This window comes from Drosophila mojavensis, unplaced genomic scaffold, assembly GCF_018153725.1.
Source record: "Drosophila mojavensis isolate 15081-1352.22 unplaced genomic scaffold, ASM1815372v1 contig_49, whole genome shotgun sequence".
Taxonomy (NCBI): Eukaryota; Metazoa; Arthropoda; class Insecta; order Diptera; family Drosophilidae; genus Drosophila; species Drosophila mojavensis.
In genome coordinates, this window is record NW_025318872.1 from 4819350 (window position 1) to 4837268 (window position 17919).

At 33.9% G+C, this 17919-nt stretch overlaps 2 protein-coding genes across 3 annotated transcripts; both read left to right on the forward strand.

Annotated features, from left to right (window-relative positions):
• The first annotated feature begins 1713 nt into the window (after positions 1–1713).
• LOC6578173 (coiled-coil domain-containing protein 40) lies at positions 1714–7578 on the forward strand. The gene is made up of 6 exons (XM_002004054.4): positions 1714–2631; positions 3543–3685; positions 3743–4302; positions 6050–6194; positions 6465–6673; positions 6729–7578. Exons 1-6 carry the CDS (start codon positions 1817–1819, stop codon positions 7530–7532), a joined length of 2676 nt encoding a protein of 891 aa, XP_002004090.2. The 5' UTR covers positions 1714–1816; the 3' UTR covers positions 7533–7578.
• A 2671-nt stretch (positions 7579–10249) lies between these two features.
• On the forward strand, positions 10250–16836 carry LOC26528439. 2 transcript variants are annotated; one of them, XM_015166049.3, is made up of 5 exons: positions 10251–10406; positions 13550–13906; positions 15277–15458; positions 15514–15745; positions 15798–16508. In XM_015166049.3, the coding sequence occupies exons 2-5, from the start codon at positions 13565–13567 to the stop codon at positions 15816–15818; spliced, it is 777 nt and encodes a 258-aa protein (XP_015021535.1). In that variant the 5' UTR covers positions 10251–10406; positions 13550–13564; the 3' UTR covers positions 15819–16508. The 2 variants fall into 2 exon arrangements, with proteins under 2 accessions (XP_015021534.1, XP_015021535.1); XM_015166048.3 differs by having other exon boundaries at positions 10250–10406; positions 15514–16836.
• The last annotated feature ends 1083 nt before the right edge of the window (positions 16837–17919 follow it).

The following is a 17919-nucleotide window of genomic DNA, read 5'->3' on the forward strand; positions in this document are numbered from 1 at the left end:
TTGATGTAAGGACTTCAATCCTGAGGGTCCTGTCACGGTCGCCATGAATATTGAAGGGTATAGCCCTTCAAAATTTGGGAAAGTGGCAAAGTTGTAAAAAGCAGCGAGTTTTTGTGAAAAATATCCCACTTGTCAATTGAATTGTAGGAAAAATCTTGCACCAATTTTTGCAGTGTTGGTTGCGATTTAAAGAATGGATTATTATTAATAGAATACATAAAAATTATGTTAAAACGACTTTTCATTGAAGAGCTAGTTTTAAGTTAGTAAACCTCTAATTTTTTTGAGTTCAGCCGAGTTCCGAGCATCGGTTTATATATACATGTTAAGGAAGATCTCCTCTTTAATATTAATAAAGCTTTTGCTTCCCCTAGATTTCCTTGTGGGTTTCTATAGCAAAAAACTAACCCAAAATCGGCATAAAAACGCACAAAACGTACTAAGAAAGGTCACTTTTGCATGCAGCTGCATGCAGTAGGTATACTTTTTTTTGTTTTATTTATGTTATTATATTTTTTTTACTTGTTTTGTTCTATTTATTGAATATAATTTAAATAAAATCAATTTTAGGACGAATATCTCATTTTTCAGGGTTGAGGTTAAACTGTGAAGCACCCTGTAAACGCATCACCCTGTATATTGGCTTATTTATAGCTTAAAAAACTCTCTGTCGAATGCTTTTTAAATTTTTGATATATTTAGCTTGGTTCAAAAGTTATGATTTTTGAAACACAAAATGAGCAAACACGCCACTGTGCGACATTTCGGTAATGGTGGACGCTGATGATTCCATGGCAGATGACATGCAAAGAATAACGTGGATACTCAGTAATTTGAGCTTCGGGGTTTACTTCAAGTTTATTTTTAGGGACCCCATGGTAGTTTAGATACGGTATTTTGCTAGAGGGAAGGTACGACTCAACTTTCCAGGAATATTGAAGTAATTATAAGAGAAATGCCAATACCATTCTCGACGCAATAATCTGAATAACTTCCCCAATTTGCTTTACAAGCAGAGCGTACATTGCAGTGTGCGATGCATCGCGACGGTGCCAGAAACTAGTTGCTGGGCACATTTCGGGTCTGCAGACGTTTACAGAAAGAGGCGTGCCTGACTGCAGAGCCCTTATTTGATATATATAAATACCTTCGGCTGATAAACCCGAGTACATATTCTAGTTCTGAGCCTACCCGAAAAATGTTCAATAAAATTAGTATACTTATTTCGCATCGAGAATAGTGATATAAAGGGATATCAAATAGGAGAAGTCCAGTTATATTTAGATATATGTATACTTCATAGCTTAAATATTGTACGACTTGCAGTTTCTTAATCAAAACAAAAAACAATACATATGTACATCTCCTTGGTAACATGCATCGTATGTAATTTAGTTTCGGGCTTACCTATTTGCGTTTAAGAAATTAAGTGTAGATTTCGCTAAATTTACATTTAAATACTTATGTATTTATTTGCACACCATTTGAGCAATAGACATAAGAATTAGGAGAGCAGCAAATAAATTATTAAATTAAAACAAAAAAATTGCTGTAATAAATATAATTTGGTAGTAAAATATATATAACGAGAACCATTGGCGTATATATTTAAAACTTCAAGTCTCTAGCTTTAAAAGCGGCGGAACAGATGGACTAACAGCACGACTGACGTTGCACAGATCCATTCGTAACGCTTAGCAACCTTAAACGTCAAGTAGTATTGTCAAAAATAACAAGTAGTTTTACACAATTGAACTGAATTATACGAAACATATTTTCTAAAGATATATATTTGCTAAAAAAAAAAACATTTACAATGTCTGATGATGGGAATTTTGAGTCCTGTGAATTTGCAAATACTACGGAACATGGTAAACAGCCTGTTCTGGAGCCCGAAGAAATGGGTATACTTCCACCTAACCATCCTTTGCTACGAAGATTTCAACTGTCTTTGAAGGAACATCTTTTGCGTACAAAAAATAAGTTGGAAAACGAGATTACAGATATAAAATATCATGTCAAGACCAAAGAGGAACGTAGGGAGGAGCAGGGGCTGGCATTGTATGACATGCAAAATAAAATTGCATACCAGGAGCAGCAAATCAAAGAAATATCTGCCCAAATTGATGAACATATCGAAAAACGCCAACTGGAAGAAGCCGCCGTAGAGATTCTAAAGAAGGAATATGACGAGAAAATTAAGTTGACAAGAACTCAAAAATCATTATACCATACTCGAATGATGGAACTAGAAGATCTTCAAAGTTTGGGCAGTAATATTAAGAATTGGGCATACGAAGTGGAAGATGAAGTTAAAAATGCTAAGCGCATTGTTAGCCGCGATGCTCAATTGCAAAAACAACTGTCAGAGGAAAAAAGAAAATCGGACATACTATTTTATAGACTCGATATGGAAGTAAAGAAAAAAGAAGCCGAGCTGCAATCAATTTCCGAAGATGAAGTTGCAATTAAGGAGGTGGTTAATGTCCTTAACATGAGCATTGCCGATGCTAACACTGATTTGGAGGCTTTGCAAAATGAGCATAAACGCTTAATTCAGGCATGGAGTGAAGTTATCATAGCTATTCAGCAAAGAGATAAAATACTGTTTCAAGTTCAGGACAACATACGGTACGTAATTCAAAATATACAGTATTGAAATTCCTTTTTATACCCTCAACCCATTTTCAATGGGAAATCAGGGTATAATGGTTTTGTTGAAATGTATGTAACAGGCAGAAGGAGGCGTAGCAGACTCCACAAAGTATATATTCTTGATCAGGGCGACGAGCTGAGTTGATTTGGCCCTGTCCGTCTGTCCGTATGTTTGAACGCGTCGATTTCCGAAGATAAGAGCTAGAGACTTCCATTTTTTTTTTTAAATTCGATCAATTATCCCGCTATGTTTTTATCGAATAAAAACATTCAAGTTCAAGTCAGATGCCAGTATAGCTAATTGTGAATGATTTTTAATTTTTTTTAATTTCTCAAATATTCAATATAATATGTAGATCATATGCTGAAAGTTTCATTAAATTCCGTTCAGTCAAAAAATAATAAAAAATAATCAAATATTTGGCCATTTAACAAACGCAAACTCGTATACGTGTGCACACATACATTCAAACTTCTTCTAGAACATTCTTTGAATCACATCAGCTGTTACGTTTGGTTTAGTTTTGGTAGATGGCGCTGCAGCAGTGAATCTATTTGAGTTTTGACAGCGCAGCTTCCGAAAGTGAGGTGGCGTACTGAGCAGGTACGTGGCGCTCAATTGAGAAGTCGCGGATTCGAATCCCGAGCGGTGCAACTTATGTTAATTTTTCAATTGTTTCAAAATATTTTTAAATTTTATTAAGTGCGTTTTGTATTTCATTTATATTTTTAAATACATCGAAATTTAAATTTTAGCCATACTAAATGGGCATTTTTATTAGTTGGGTTCAGGGTAGTATCTAGTCGTGCACTCTCGACTAGAGTTTTCTTACTTGTTTATTTTTAAATACACTATTACATATTTAATAATAAAAAAAAAAAAACAGTAAGCAAAAGGAGTCAATAAAACTGAATTCAAACGGAATTGACGCCGTGAAAAAGCAAATTTCAAGAGAAATGGAGCTTAACAAAAAGCTGGAATCCTTCAAGCAAAGATTGGCCGATGATATGAGTAACTTAAGTCGTGATTGTAAGTGAAAAAGTCGAATCAATCGCAACAAAGTTATTAATTTATACTTACTTTTAGGCCAAAGGGAAATGGAAGCACTACTGACCTTGCAAACAAAGCTGGACGAGTTTCCAGAGTTTCTGGCCCGTACCGAAGCCGATTTGCAAGAAGCGACTCGTGAAGGAAATAAATTATTATCAGAAATGCGTAGACTCGATCTGATTTTGGACAAAAACCATCAAAAAAAATTCAAAACTGAGGAGGCCATCTTGAAGTTAGCTCAGGATCAGCTTATCACTGATAAAGCTAGTGCTTACCGTCTAAAATTATTAAATAAAGCTCAAGAGCATCGTCGAAGCGTTGACATTTCGTTGTCGAAAGTACAAAATCAATTAGCATTGGCCATGCTCGATGTGGAGAAATTGCGAAGCGTATTATTTAATACAAAGAAACAAAATGACAAAGTTCAAGACAAACTAACTAAAGCTGAAGAAAAGTCAAATAGTTTGGACGATGAACTAAAGAAGATACAATCTAAAATTGAAATCAAAATGCAGCGGTTCGAAAAGCTTAACAGCCTAATTGAAGAGATCCACAGCGCTCATGGTGACGAAACTGGTAACCCAACTGAACTTAAGGTAATATTGAACTGAACGTTAGATAGTATTCTGCAAGCTATGACTATACACATTCACGAATGTCAAATGTGCCGCTATCGAAGCTAGAGACTTGAAATTTGGAACACATACACGTGTATATCCTCATTTTATAAAGTGTTAAAATTTTTCAGATCCAAATGAGGTAAAACTGTATCTTCTAGAGTTTTAAAGCTAGAACGTGAGCTAACGTTACGATTCTTCAAGATCGACAACAAAATTATGTCTACGCACACTGGGGCGTAGGGCGTATTGATGTTATATACTCGGGTTGGTTAACCCGAAGTGGTCCCTAAGACTAAAAAAATATGTATCTCCGCCCACAAGGGGCGTGGTAAATTGCAAAATATTATAGCTTCTACAGTTTAAGAACTAGAAGCTTCAAATTTGGATAGTTGAGGTACTGGTAACCTCCCCTATCAATGACCGAAAAATGGCGTACCGGAAAATACCCCGTATTTTTCGAAATTTTTTTAGCACTCAAATTTTTCAGTTACGTTACATTCAGGTCGATCTAAGAACTGGCTAAAAATGAGGTGGCAATGGGGGCGTAGACATAAATTGTCTAAAAAAAAAAACAAGTAAGAAATTATTAGTCTAGACTGCTCGACTACGAGATCGTCTGAACCCTTCGAGCAAAGGTTATTTAAATCATTTTCGCGTCTTTGCGCTTACACAAGAAACACTCACACGCACACACATACACACACACACACACGCACACCTAAACACACATTGGCTGCAGTGCACTGCAGGAAAAAAGGCCGAAACTTTGGCATCAATTGTAAAAATAAAGCTAGGATGTTGAAATTTTACATACACCTAAGATAGACTAAGTTAGAATTTCCAATTTGTTTTCTCTACGATTAGACCATGCCTTTTCCCCGCCTCCTTGTTACTTATTAATTCAATTATAAGTGCTTTAGACATAATTTTTACTATTATTTAACATAAAACTTACAGCACATATCTTTAGATAAAAATAATTAAAGTAAGTCATCATATAATACAAAAACATAAAAGTGAATGACAATCCATTTATACCCTGTAAAATAAAAAAAAAAAACAGACTAAAAATTTGTTTTCTTGTTCACTCATAGCATATTTAGAAAATTAACATCAATAATATTAATATTTAATCAACTTGTCTGGATCATGTTTATCTTCGTCTTCATTTTTATACTCTGAACCCATTTTAAATGGGAAATCAGGGTATAATGGTTTTGTTATAATGTATGTAACAGGCAGAAGGAGGCGTGGCAGACCCCACAAAGTATATATATTCTTGATCAGTGTAACGAGCGGAGTTGATTTAGCCCTGTCCGTCTGTCTGTCTGTCCGTCCGTCTGTCAGTATGTTTGAACGCGTCGATTTCAGAAGATATAAGAGCTAGAGACTTTTGAGAATTTTTTCCTAGGTCCGTGTATACCAGGCGCATATAAAGTTTTGGCGTTTTTTGTTATCGATTGAAAACCTTGTCGAAAATCAGTAATAAAATTATATCTCCAACATCTTTAAAGTTAGAGTCTCCAAACTTTAATTGTATACTTATATGTATTTTATGAAATTTCGGGTTTAGTTCAAGTTTACCCCCCACCCCTTTATATTCTTTGTAATAGTATTCTTTGTAAATAGTATAAATGTATTACATATATATTTTCCAGATATAAAGTACGTTTCCAGTTAATGTTCTAGCATTAATAACTAGTTCCTTTTTTTCTGTTCACAGATAAAGCAAATAGAAAAATCTATTCATGTGGGCGAATACCAAATAAGAGAGCATCAACAATTTTGGATAATGCTTCAAAATCATTTTGTAAATTTAACCCATAAAAGAAGCGATCAGCTACATGAAATTCAGGTGACTAGAAAACGTAAGTATATGCTTCCAAGAAAACAGAGATTATTATCTCAGAGTATAGCTTTAAGCTATGAACTGTGAAATGGTATGGATATGTTGATATCCCTTTTCTCATTTGGATGGACACTCCTATCTCAGGAAGTACTTTTGCTGTCACGATAATATTGTAACATAATAATAATATACTAATATAATTTTTTTCAACCCCCGAAAGAGCACACTTTCTTGTTAACATTGAATATCAATGAAATTTCTTTGAATTTGGTTTAACTTTTATTTTCAGAATTATCGATCATAAAGCAAAAATCATTGAAGGTTGACCAAGAATTAGAAATATCTGAAAATAAGACAAGAGATCTAAGGCTAGATATTCAGAAGTATACCTCAAAATTGGAGCTATTGAATGAGAAAATATACACTAAACGAAAGAACCATGATATTGAAGAAAGCGAATATGAGCACGAACAGTTTGAGCTAAGCCAAAAACTGAAGGTAAATTTGTTGATCTGCTTCAGTTTCTGGAATATTACATTTAATTTATTTTCAGGATACCGAAATGAGTACATTAAAGTTGGAAAAAGATATTAATGAATTGTTAAATGAAATTGAACTAAGCAAGGACCTTGTACTCGATAGACATAGAGAAGCTCTTTCCTGGGAAACAAAGCATAAATTGATTGAGGAAACTATTGATTGGACTAAAACTGAGCGTTCATTAAACGGTGAAATAGGGGCAATGAAAATTGAAATTCATAGAATGACCATTCGCTTAAATCAACTAAAACGCGCACAGGAAAAATTGGTGCAAGATTTAGAGCATTGTGTGATGCATCGTGAACAAATTTTCGTAAATGCATCGGTGAAAGAACACGTTGATGCAAAAAAGAAGAAATATAAAAACGCATCCCAAGCCCAAATAAAGCTTGATGAAGTGCGCAACAAATCAAAAGCCATTCAAAATGAAATAATATTTCTTTCCGAAAAGCGCATTACTGATAACATTAATAATATTGAACGAATGGTATACATTCTACGAAAAAATCAAAACGATCTTAAAGAAGTTTCAAGTAAAGATGCATCTATTCGAGCTCAGATAGAAGATGCACTTCTCTTAAAACATTTTAATTTAGAGCAAATAATTCGCAAACAAAATCGTGCTAAGGCATTCCGTAAATTAAATCAAACAAAAGGACAACATAAAATTGTTAGATCAGAGAGCTCAATTGAACAGCAATTACAGGCTCAAATCGAAATGAATGATACTCTAATGGAAATTGTTCAAACATTAACTAATGATTATCCCGAGAAAAAATCTTTTTTTTCAAAACTGTTTAACTTCTTAAAAGAATGAAAATTCTTAAAATAAATTATAGTAATGTAAGATGTTATACCATAAACGAAGATTTCCTTTAACTGATTGAGTATTATGTCAAACTATAAACTTGATTTTTCCTTACCCGACGGGAAATTTATTAGATTTTTCCGTAATATATAGAGTTAAAGGCAGATGAATACATTCTCTCCAAAATCATAAAGAAATATAAAGATGGGATCTCATTGAAAACGGGAAATCAGGGCATAATGGTTTTCTAAAAATGTATGTAAGATCGACTAGGTTAGTTTCCTGATTAAGAACATTATAACATGGATATGCATGCATTTGCCAAAGTACAAGTCTGTAGTATTTAACGTCTTAATGGTGAGGGGGTGGATATAGAGGTGTGTCTAAATTTTAATAAAAATCTAATTTGTATAAAATACATCTAAATATATATTTAAAATTTGGAGACTCTAGCTTTAAAGATGTAGGAGAAATAATTAAATAGCTTATTTTCGATAATGTTTTCTATCGATAAAAAATAACGGGAAGAGTTAGCGATTTTTTTAGATAAACTCGATATCCTCTAGCTCTTATATCTTCTGAGATCGACGTGTTCAAACATAAGGACAGGGCTAGATCGAATCAGCTCGTCGCCCTGATGAAGAATATATATAGTTTGTAAGGTGCACCAAGCCGCCTGTTACATATTTTTAAGGAAACTAATATACCCTGATTTCCCATTTTCAATGGGTTCAGGGTATAAAACATAAGATTTGCTGACCACGTCCAACATTTCATTAAAAAATCAAATACACTAATCCGTACCTTATATCCATTTATAAATAGGAATTCTAGCCTATGTTTAGAAAATAAAATGTACCTATTCAGATCAATATAACAGTCCACAATATTTTGTGGGGCCCCGGCATGGGCTCATATTGCAAGTTATACAAAATAAAACATTAAAAATACTTTTTATATGTTTTTTGTGCTTGCATGCAACTGTATATGTATGTTCATATATGAACGGGTGCTAGGGATCGAAAATCGCATCCCATTTTGCCCACTGAGCTTAATCAGAAACAATATTTTTTTTTAATGCATTCTGATGGGTAAACGCACAATCATTGAAATAAAATCATCTACTTAAATGTAAGCGCGCCTCTTCAAATAAAACCCAAAATCGTTCACACCATTCTAAGTTGAGGTAGGCACACGCCAATGTTCGTCTCCCATGCATACATATAAACACATATACACACGCTTATGTAAAGGCAGACAGGCATATATATACATAAATGCTTCTACAAGCTATATACCACAATTGTGAGCATCATAATCAAATGTATATACATACATACATACATATGTATGTGAGCACTTCACAAGATCGACCAAATGCAAATGCTGCGATTGAAAATTGCTACAGACAGCCAGAGCCTCGCACACAGGCATACAAGTGCTCATAGTACATGTAGCATACTGTAAGTGTGTGTGTGTGCATATTTTTCACTCAGAAGAGAAGACATGGGTTCTTGCTGCGGCGAAATTTCAATTTTCGTGAGCTGCTGCTTGTGCTCACATGCATACATACATATACATATTTGAGAGAGGAGAGAGCATAGAGAGAGAGAGCAAGGGAAACATTCATCGCAGAGGGATCTTTTGTTCAACAGTCGACCATCTCGGCCGAGTGCATGAAGCGAAATGATTTTGTGTTCCCATATTTCAGGAGCCGAGCAAATACGAAGTGGTCTGGGAACTAAAACTAAAAAAGTGTGCAAAACGCTTTACACTACTTGTCCGGTCTATGTCCTTTGTGGTTAGTGACCTAATGCACATTCTATGTGTTCTTTGGTCAGTGGTAAAAGTTAATCATATTTTTCGATAGCTCATTCGATAACTTTTTTATCGACAATAATCGTAAAATTGATTTTGTTTCTTCGGTCTAATATGAACACTTTTAGACCTGGAGACTTCAGATTTACTGTGTATTTTCTGAATTCGAAGATTTTTTAATTTACAGATTTTGGATACCACGCCCCCTTCGCTCCCAATTTTTAAGTACTAGAGATTTGTGCTATGGAATGTACACACATTCTAACCATATAAGCACGCTCTGAATGTTTCATAAAGATAGTCCTACTACAAGAGAAATTATTCAACTAGTAAATTCTCATAATATTTTCCACACTGCAGTGCAGCCCAAGCACTATCGCTGCTAACTACGCAGTCAGCACAGAGCGTTCATATTATACGTGCGTGTGGAGAATGAGTAGATTATCAGCTTGGAGGGTTCAGGGTATCTCCTAGTCGAGCAGTCTGGATTGCAGCCTTCTTATTTGTTTATAAATAATTTACTTACTATGTTTATATTATATTTTGGATACCTTTGCTTTTAAAATTTGCAAAAAGTTTCTGTTTGAGCAAATACAATGATTTTAACATTATTATCACGGTTTAAAAAGCTTATGAAGATAGCCCATCTAATTAATTTCCGATAGTAATACCATGCGTTCGCGTACATTTTCAAAAAAAAAAATATATATATATATCCTCAAATATCATTTTTCGCAATAACTGTCTACAATAGTAGGTAAACAGAGAATTACTCTATATACTAAAAACCAACTATTAGCAAGTGCCAAATTTCAAAAAGATATATTTTGATTTTGTATAAAAAATCAATTATCGATATATTAAATATAGCTTCAGATATTATCCGCCACTATGAGGCAAGAGAGCGCATGCGCTGTTTATTAGTTGCTTTTGTTATTCAGGCGAATCAAATTATAAAATAAAGATTTGCATTCATATTTCATTCATGATATATGAAAATTTTCTATTTAAGTGTTAAAACTCATCTCGTATATCTACGCAATTAATGAGTAAAAGTGGGCTGAGGTATGATATATATAATACTATAGATTTACGAAATTTAAATAATGTTACATATACATACGTATGTATATACATATATCTTATCTCATAGATATGCTTATTTACATATATTTTCAAGAACGTGAGATACAAATATATTGATATATATTGATAATAAATTGTTTGATAAAAAAGATTGATAATAAATGTGTAGAATATAGTTCTCCAGATAAACACTTTCGTTTGAATCATTTGCAAAGCAATAATTCAAAAAATTATTAAATTGGTAGCAAAAAAAAATTTTATGATGGATGCTGTGACCGCTGAATTTTTTTTTCGACCTTTCATATGGGTTTAGCCACATGATGGAAAAATAAAAAATGGGGCAAATAAGCTCAATAAGTCAAATCACTTAAAAAATACATTGAACGAAATTTAAAAATTTTAAATTGCATCGAGTTAAGCGATCAGCATTAGTTATGTCGTTTTATTAAAGTTACCTGATTTAATATAAAGTTTCGTGAACTCCCTATTATATTTAATTAGTATTGATTAGTAGATTGAAATAACAACACATTATTATTAATTGTTATTTATCGATAATGTTCTACTTGGATATTAATTTGTACATATGTATATCATATAAATTAAAAATAAAAATTTTTGTTGAGAAAAAAGTTAGTTTACTTAAAACTGAGCGAAATTATTTTTGTGGGGATATTTTGACTCTTGACATTTAATGGACATATTGGTCAATTATAAAGTAAAACTAGGGGAGGTTTATATGTCATTTGATTATATCTGATCATTTTTAATTTATATTTTACTTACTTAAAAATATAATCGGAAAACCATGTTGTTTTCTAAATTTAGCTTCGCGTTTCTATAAATAAACGGCTAAAGAGGCCAACCTACAGTTTTGAGTGATTTTTTTTTTTAATCTGAATATTGATTAACCCAAGATGCCGTCATGCAGTCTGCAAATACATGAGACAAGTCGGCTATTCAATGGGAAGCTGTCTTGAGGGTAACCTGCTATTGAATTATTTGGTTATCGATTTTAAGATCTCAGAGTGCCTATTCTAATTTTTATACCTTGAACCCATTGAAAATGGGAAATCAGGGTATAATGGTTTTGTGAAAAGTATGTAACAGGCAGAAGGAATCATCGCAGTCCCCATAAAGTATATATATTCTTGATCAGGACGACGAGCTGAGTCGATATCGCCCTGTCCGTCTGTCCGTCCGTCCGTCCGTCCGTATAAGCAAAAAGATCTCAGAAGATATAATAGCTAGAGAGCTGAAATTTGGCATACATACTCGTGTATACCATAGGCAGTTCAAGTTTATCATATTTTTTCGATAGCTCATCCGATAACTTTTTTTATCGAGAATAATCAAAAATCGACATGGTATTTTCAGCCTAATTTAAACACTTTTAGACCTGGAGACTTCAAATATGCGTTGTATATAAAGTTAATGGATACAAAGATTTTGTAATCTACAGATTATGGATACCACGCCATCAACAAATAAATTCTCATAATATTGTCCACACTGCAGCGCAGCCCAAGCGCTGTCGCTGCTTACTGCGCAGCTAGCAGAGCGCGTGCTTATAAGTGCATGTGTATGTATGTGGGCATAAAAGAAGTCCAGAATGATTATAATATCAGCTTGGAGGGTTCAGGGTATCTCCTAGCCGAGCAGTCTCGACTGGAGCCTTCTTACTTGTTTATACAGTGCTATCATATTTATAACCCACAAAAATTTTTCGCAAATGACACATTCCCTCAAAATCTTAAAAAAGGAGTAGTTCAATATTTGGATTATGAATGAAAAACAACTTTTCCACTTAAAATGAACGGTTTAATAACAATGAAAAAAGACCCATTTGCTGTATCAAAATTATAGACCAATTTCATGTTTTGGTAAAAAAACCAAATCCGAAATTGTTGCGGGATGATGGAAAAACGAATATTAATATTTAGTGAGGATTCTATTTGCCTTAGTTAACTCAAAAATTTTCTTCCTCATTGAAGTCACTAAATTTAATAAAAGGTCCTTTTCGAAACCTTGCCATTCATTTAGAATTTGGTGATTCTTGGCATACACCCGTCTTGCAAGAATGACCCAAACATTTTCCATCGGGTTGAGATCTGGAGAATATGCTGGCCAGTCAAGGACATCAAAAAGACATTCCTCGAAAAACTCCTTTTACGTCTGCTCAAGGATTAAACCCAACAGAACCATCCAGGCTACATTTCTTCTCATCGGAAAATATGACCTGTTAGGGTAAAAATTTATAGATATACTGCGCGCCAAAAGAAGATGATTCAAACGCACTTATGTCTTTGGACAAAGTCGAGCATCCTTGTGGCGACTTAGCAACATGGCTGCTTTCTTCAATCATCGCTGACACAGATCCGCCCACATTTGAGGCCAAGGCTCTACAAGAGGTTGAGCTGTTGCTGGCTTTGTTAATAATTTTGTGTTTATCGCGCTCACTTGGCAAGCAAAATTTTAATTGCACGTCGACTTATTTTCAAGTTTTGTCATAAAACTTTCGTGAAATACTCGAAAGAGACTCTCCTAAGTAAGAAAGAATGAAAGTAAGAAAATACGATCCTTTTCATAATCAGATATTTGTTTTCCAAGTGGCCTTTTTTTTAAATCATGTAAATTTAGTTCATTACAATGTCTGTAAATCCAAAAGTGTGCTCCGCACTTAATAAAGTTTAATTTGATACTGTTGGCTATAATTATAATAGACAAAAATGCAAGCAAAGATGCGAGCACACAGCTAAAGTTAACGGTTCTTTCTTAGTTTTCTATAAATAGACCACAAATTGCGGTAAATTCTACTGAACATGCTTCTGTCAACAAAGTACAGCAAAATTGATTTTTGAAAAACCTTATAAATGTTGTTAAAATTGGTTCAAACTTTAAGCTGCTTGGTGGGTTATACACACTGTACGTTTATTAATTCGCACGAAATTTTAATTTGCATATTATTATCAAAATTATTGATCTCTTTAATTTAGAAAATATAGCGAAATATCCAGTTTTGCACATAATTATACTAGGCCTTTAAACCTCCAAAAATTGATTTGTGATCAAAAAGATATTTAAGTTATATATCTATTTTAACGAACATCTATCATTTTTAGTAATATCTGTTAAACATGGACAACATGGAAATATCAACGGAGCCATCTTTGCTTGAAGTCGAATTGCCACAAACCCTTCTTGAATCACCATCAGTTTCCACATTTTTACCAGATGAAGAAGCTTCAATTTGTCCATTGCTTTCAAGCAACACCGCTTTAGGCCAAACCTTAATATCCCACCCACTCAGTCCTAACGTTGTTCCAAGCGATATTACCTCATCTAATATAAGTAATACCGACTGCAAAGCCGAAACAAGCTCTTCTGGAAGTAGTACAGGAATAGCAATGGAGACGACGGCCAGCCTTTTTAACAAAGTTAACTATCATCATCTACAAAACAACAACATTACAACTCAGGTAATTAGAGAGATTCATAAAGTCCTGTACAATCGCGTTTTCACTGTACTTGCATTTTATATTCTGTGCCCACTCAAAATGATTAACCAATCATCGATTTAGCTATATCTATAAATCTGTCAGTTTGTATCTTTTAACCCGTCGATCTCGAAAATAATAAGATACTTTAAGACAGAATTTGATTAATATTATGAGAGGCTTCAACAGTAACTTATCTATAAAATTGCTCTAGATAAAAAATATGTTTTTCTTCCTATTATTTTTATACCCTGAACCCATTTTCAATGGGAAATCAGAGTATAATGGTTTTGTTGAAATGTATGTAGCAGGCAGAAGGAGGCGTGGCAGACCCCACAAAGTATATATATTCTTGATCAGGGCGACGAGTTGAGTCGATTTGGCCCTGTCCGTCTGTCTGTCCGTCCGTCCGTCTGTCCGTATTTTTTTTTAATGTTCGTATTTACAGCACGGATATCAAGTTTATCAGTAAAAATCGATAACTCATCCCGTTCTTTTTTTTTTATCGATACATCTTTAAAGAAAAAGTCTCCAAATTTTAAATGTATACTTGTATGCATTTTGTACAATTTTGGTTTTTGATCAAATTTACCCCGCACCCCTATATCCACCCCCTCACCATCACATTTGTAAAAGGCGTATTTCAAATATTAGGGACTTGTGATTTGTCAAATACATGCATATCTATGTTATATTCATAATTTAAAAGTTTCATGAAGATAGTCCATCCACAAGTTATTAAGACGCGAAAAATTATTGAAATATCTATTGCTCCAAGGGTTCAGGGGATCTCGTAGTCGGGCAGTCTCGACTAGAGCTTTCTTACTTGTTTTATTTATGCCGCGATAAGCGATGCGATGCGATGCGACAATAAGCGAGAAAGCTCTACATGCAGATTTACATATAATCGCTTAAAACATGTCAGAGTGCAAGCGAAGCGAGAAGAGAGCCAAAGCAGGAAGTAAAGCGTAAAGTAAAAGTAAAGTTGCGAGAAAGCATTCCTGAATCGTTTTCTCGCTTTATCGCATGATAAAGCTTTTCTGATACGTGTGTTTTCGTTGCGTGCTGAGTTTAAATAACCGTTGGTTAGTAGGTGAAATATATTCTTTTTGACAATTCAAGCAATATTTCTCTCTTTCACTCTGACATGCCATCGCTTTGCAAATCGCTACGATAATTCTCGCTTATAGCATCGCATCGCTTATCGCGGCCACTCTGACATCAGCCTTACATATAATTTTTGGTGAAACTTTACCCAATATTGATACGACAGGCAATTTATTTTGTGAAAGAGTATAAACATCGAGTATACGTAGAGCCATTTGGGGTTTATTTATTGTACTTTTTATCAGGAAGCCAGCGCTCACTGTTTAAAAGTGAGCAGAAGGAAATCCAAGGACACACCCTCTTTTGTATCTTGGAATTGGCCACTGATTCGGAAATGTACATTTTTCGTATTCGTCTCTGCAATTTTGGCAATATGCTCGATAGTCGTTGCAAAAATAGTCAGTATGCCAAAAACATGTAATCCAAAGTAAGTAAAATCTATTCATAAAATCTTAAAATAACTATCTTCTATTTTGCTTCAGAACTGCTTGGTATCGCGGAAGCGTTTTCTATGAAATAGATCCTGCCTCCTTCAAAGACACTAATAATGATGGAATTGGCGATATTAATGGAATAATAAACGAAATAGATTATTTTGTTAATTTAGAAATATCTGGAGTACGACTCAACTCTATTTTTTCATCACATTATGTCAGCTATATTAATGCTACATCGATAAATATAATAAGACCTGAACTAGGAAACCTGAATAGTGTAAGAAATTTGGCTAAACTCTTACACTCCCACAATCTGACTCTTTTATTAGATTTACCGCTGCAACATGTGATTGCTGCTGGAAAAGATTCTGAAGCTCTTGATGTTGTTTCTAAATCGATTCTACATTGGATTAACCAGGGAGTGAATGGGTTTTATTTAAAGGGACTGGAATCATATACAAATACTGGAGTACTCTTAACCTATTTGTCATCTTGGAAACGTATACTCGGGCCAAACAGAGTACTTATAGTAGGAGAATATCTTTTGAAAAATAAATCAAAACCAGAACTATCTGCCATGTTTGAGCATATTGATTTGGTTGACTTTGTTTTAGATATTGAAAAAAATTCGCAAAATTTAAAAAAGTTCACAGATAATATATTGTCAGAAATGCCAATTGGTGACGACAAAACTTGGGTTCAGTGGTCGATCGGAGGAAATTTCTTTGACAGGCTTAACACTAGTCAGCCAATTATTTCGAAACTGTTTGCGGCAACAATTATGCAGCTAATTTTGCCAGGGACCCCAAATATAATGCACAGACACGAAATCTTGATTGCTCAAAGAAAAAATCATACCTATTCAGGACAAACTACTCAACTAATGAATGATGAATTATTGAATCGCGCAATGAGCATGAAATCATTGGATGAACTAACTATGGTACATAGGATGATATCATTACGTGAACGTTCACCATCAATTTACAAAAAAGTTATTTGTAAATCAGATATAAATAAACCAAACACTCAAATACTGACTCACAGCAGTGCCGATATTTTGATAATAGTGCGAAATTATCCACGTAAAAACTCATTCGTATCAATAACAAATTTCGGGAATACCAAAGTTAATTTAGATTTAACGTCAAATTTTTATAGTGGAACGAGAATGCTTATTGTTGGATCTGCTGAAAAAATATACTTTAAACAATTTTTAATTAATGCATTTAACACGATTGTAGTCAAATTGGATAAATAGAAGCTGATATTGCAAATGAGATATATTATTTTTTAAATTATGTATGTTATCGAATTGAAAAAAAAATATAATAATAAATTGTTATACATTAAACTAAAATTATCACATCCAAAACCCTCTCAAACTAATTTTAAAATCTAAATGCGCTTTTACACATAATATATTTTATTATCATAATCGATCAAATTATCATGTCATATACTGGTAGGCTTCAACTTTATTTTTTAATTTAATCCACTCAGTTACATACGTTTTTATGTTTTGATTTTACCTCATATTTGCTATTAGGATCATCCCCAGTAGAGTATACTTCAATTTGTAATATGAACGAAGCCACATGTTAAAATTTATTTAAAATCTTGTCAGTTTAGCAGTCGTATTAGTAAGCCGATAAATATTAATTATTAAGTTTCAATACTCTTGGTAAAATTTTCCCGATCCGCCCACTAGGGGCGTGGCAAATCGGAAAATGCATTTTACGATATATCGGAAATCATGTTACTTGAAGAGCGTCGACCACCCAAGATCACGAGCTATGGCGGATGTATCTCCGCCCATTGGGGGCGTGGCACGTGAGCTGATGTTTCGATTCTATAAAGATGGGTGAAAAAATTATATATCTACGCCTACTAGGGGCGTGGCATATCGGACCTGCAGATATAGTGATTTTTCCAATTCTGCTATTTTTTAGGCACTATTGTCCTGATATTTTGTATATATACGCGGGTTGACCACCCAAGTCCAACGAGCTATGGTAGATATAAAACAATGCAAAGACGAATCAATCGCAGCTGAGATGCTTAGAATATTATTGAGTAGAGGTGGGCACGGGCCGACTTTTTTGCACCCGACCCGATCCGCCCACGGTCAAAAGTTCAAAATTTTATCCGTACCCGAAAGCAAAAAAAAAAAAATTCATACTCGCAACCAACCCGCCCCAACACTTACAAAAAATTTAATTTTCTAAAATTGCAACAAATTTGTTGTTCTCAAACATAACAATTTAATTCTTAAAGATTATTATACTATTTACAGAAATATTACATGTTTTTATATATCAAAAAAGGAGCATATTACGATTTGCGCTTAATAGCCTTGCTCGCCTTTTAGAATTTTTCCAAAAGAGGAGAATACTCGCTCGCTTATTGCACAGCTTACCGGAATACATAAAATATTTTTTGCCACAATTT

Excerpts from the sequence above, each read along its gene's own strand:
- LOC6578173 (XM_002004054.4), top strand. The coding sequence starts at position 1,817 with ATGTCTGATGATGGGAATTTTGAGTCCTGTGAATTTGCAAATACTACG. Across the intron at positions 2,632-3,542 it reads CAAGTTCAGGACAACATACG|TAAGCAAAAGGAGTCAATAA; the intron begins GTACGTAATTCA and ends AAAAAAAAACAG. Across the intron at positions 3,686-3,742 it reads GAGTAACTTAAGTCGTGATT|GCCAAAGGGAAATGGAAGCA; the intron begins GTAAGTGAAAAA and ends ACTTACTTTTAG.
- LOC26528439 (XM_015166048.3), top strand. The coding sequence starts at position 13,565 with ATGGACAACATGGAAATATCAACGGAGCCATCTTTGCTTGAAGTCGAA. Across the intron at positions 13,907-15,276 it reads ACAACAACATTACAACTCAG|GAAGCCAGCGCTCACTGTTT; the intron begins GTAATTAGAGAG and ends ACTTTTTATCAG. Across the intron at positions 15,459-15,513 it reads CCAAAAACATGTAATCCAAA|AACTGCTTGGTATCGCGGAA; the intron begins GTAAGTAAAATC and ends ATTTTGCTTCAG.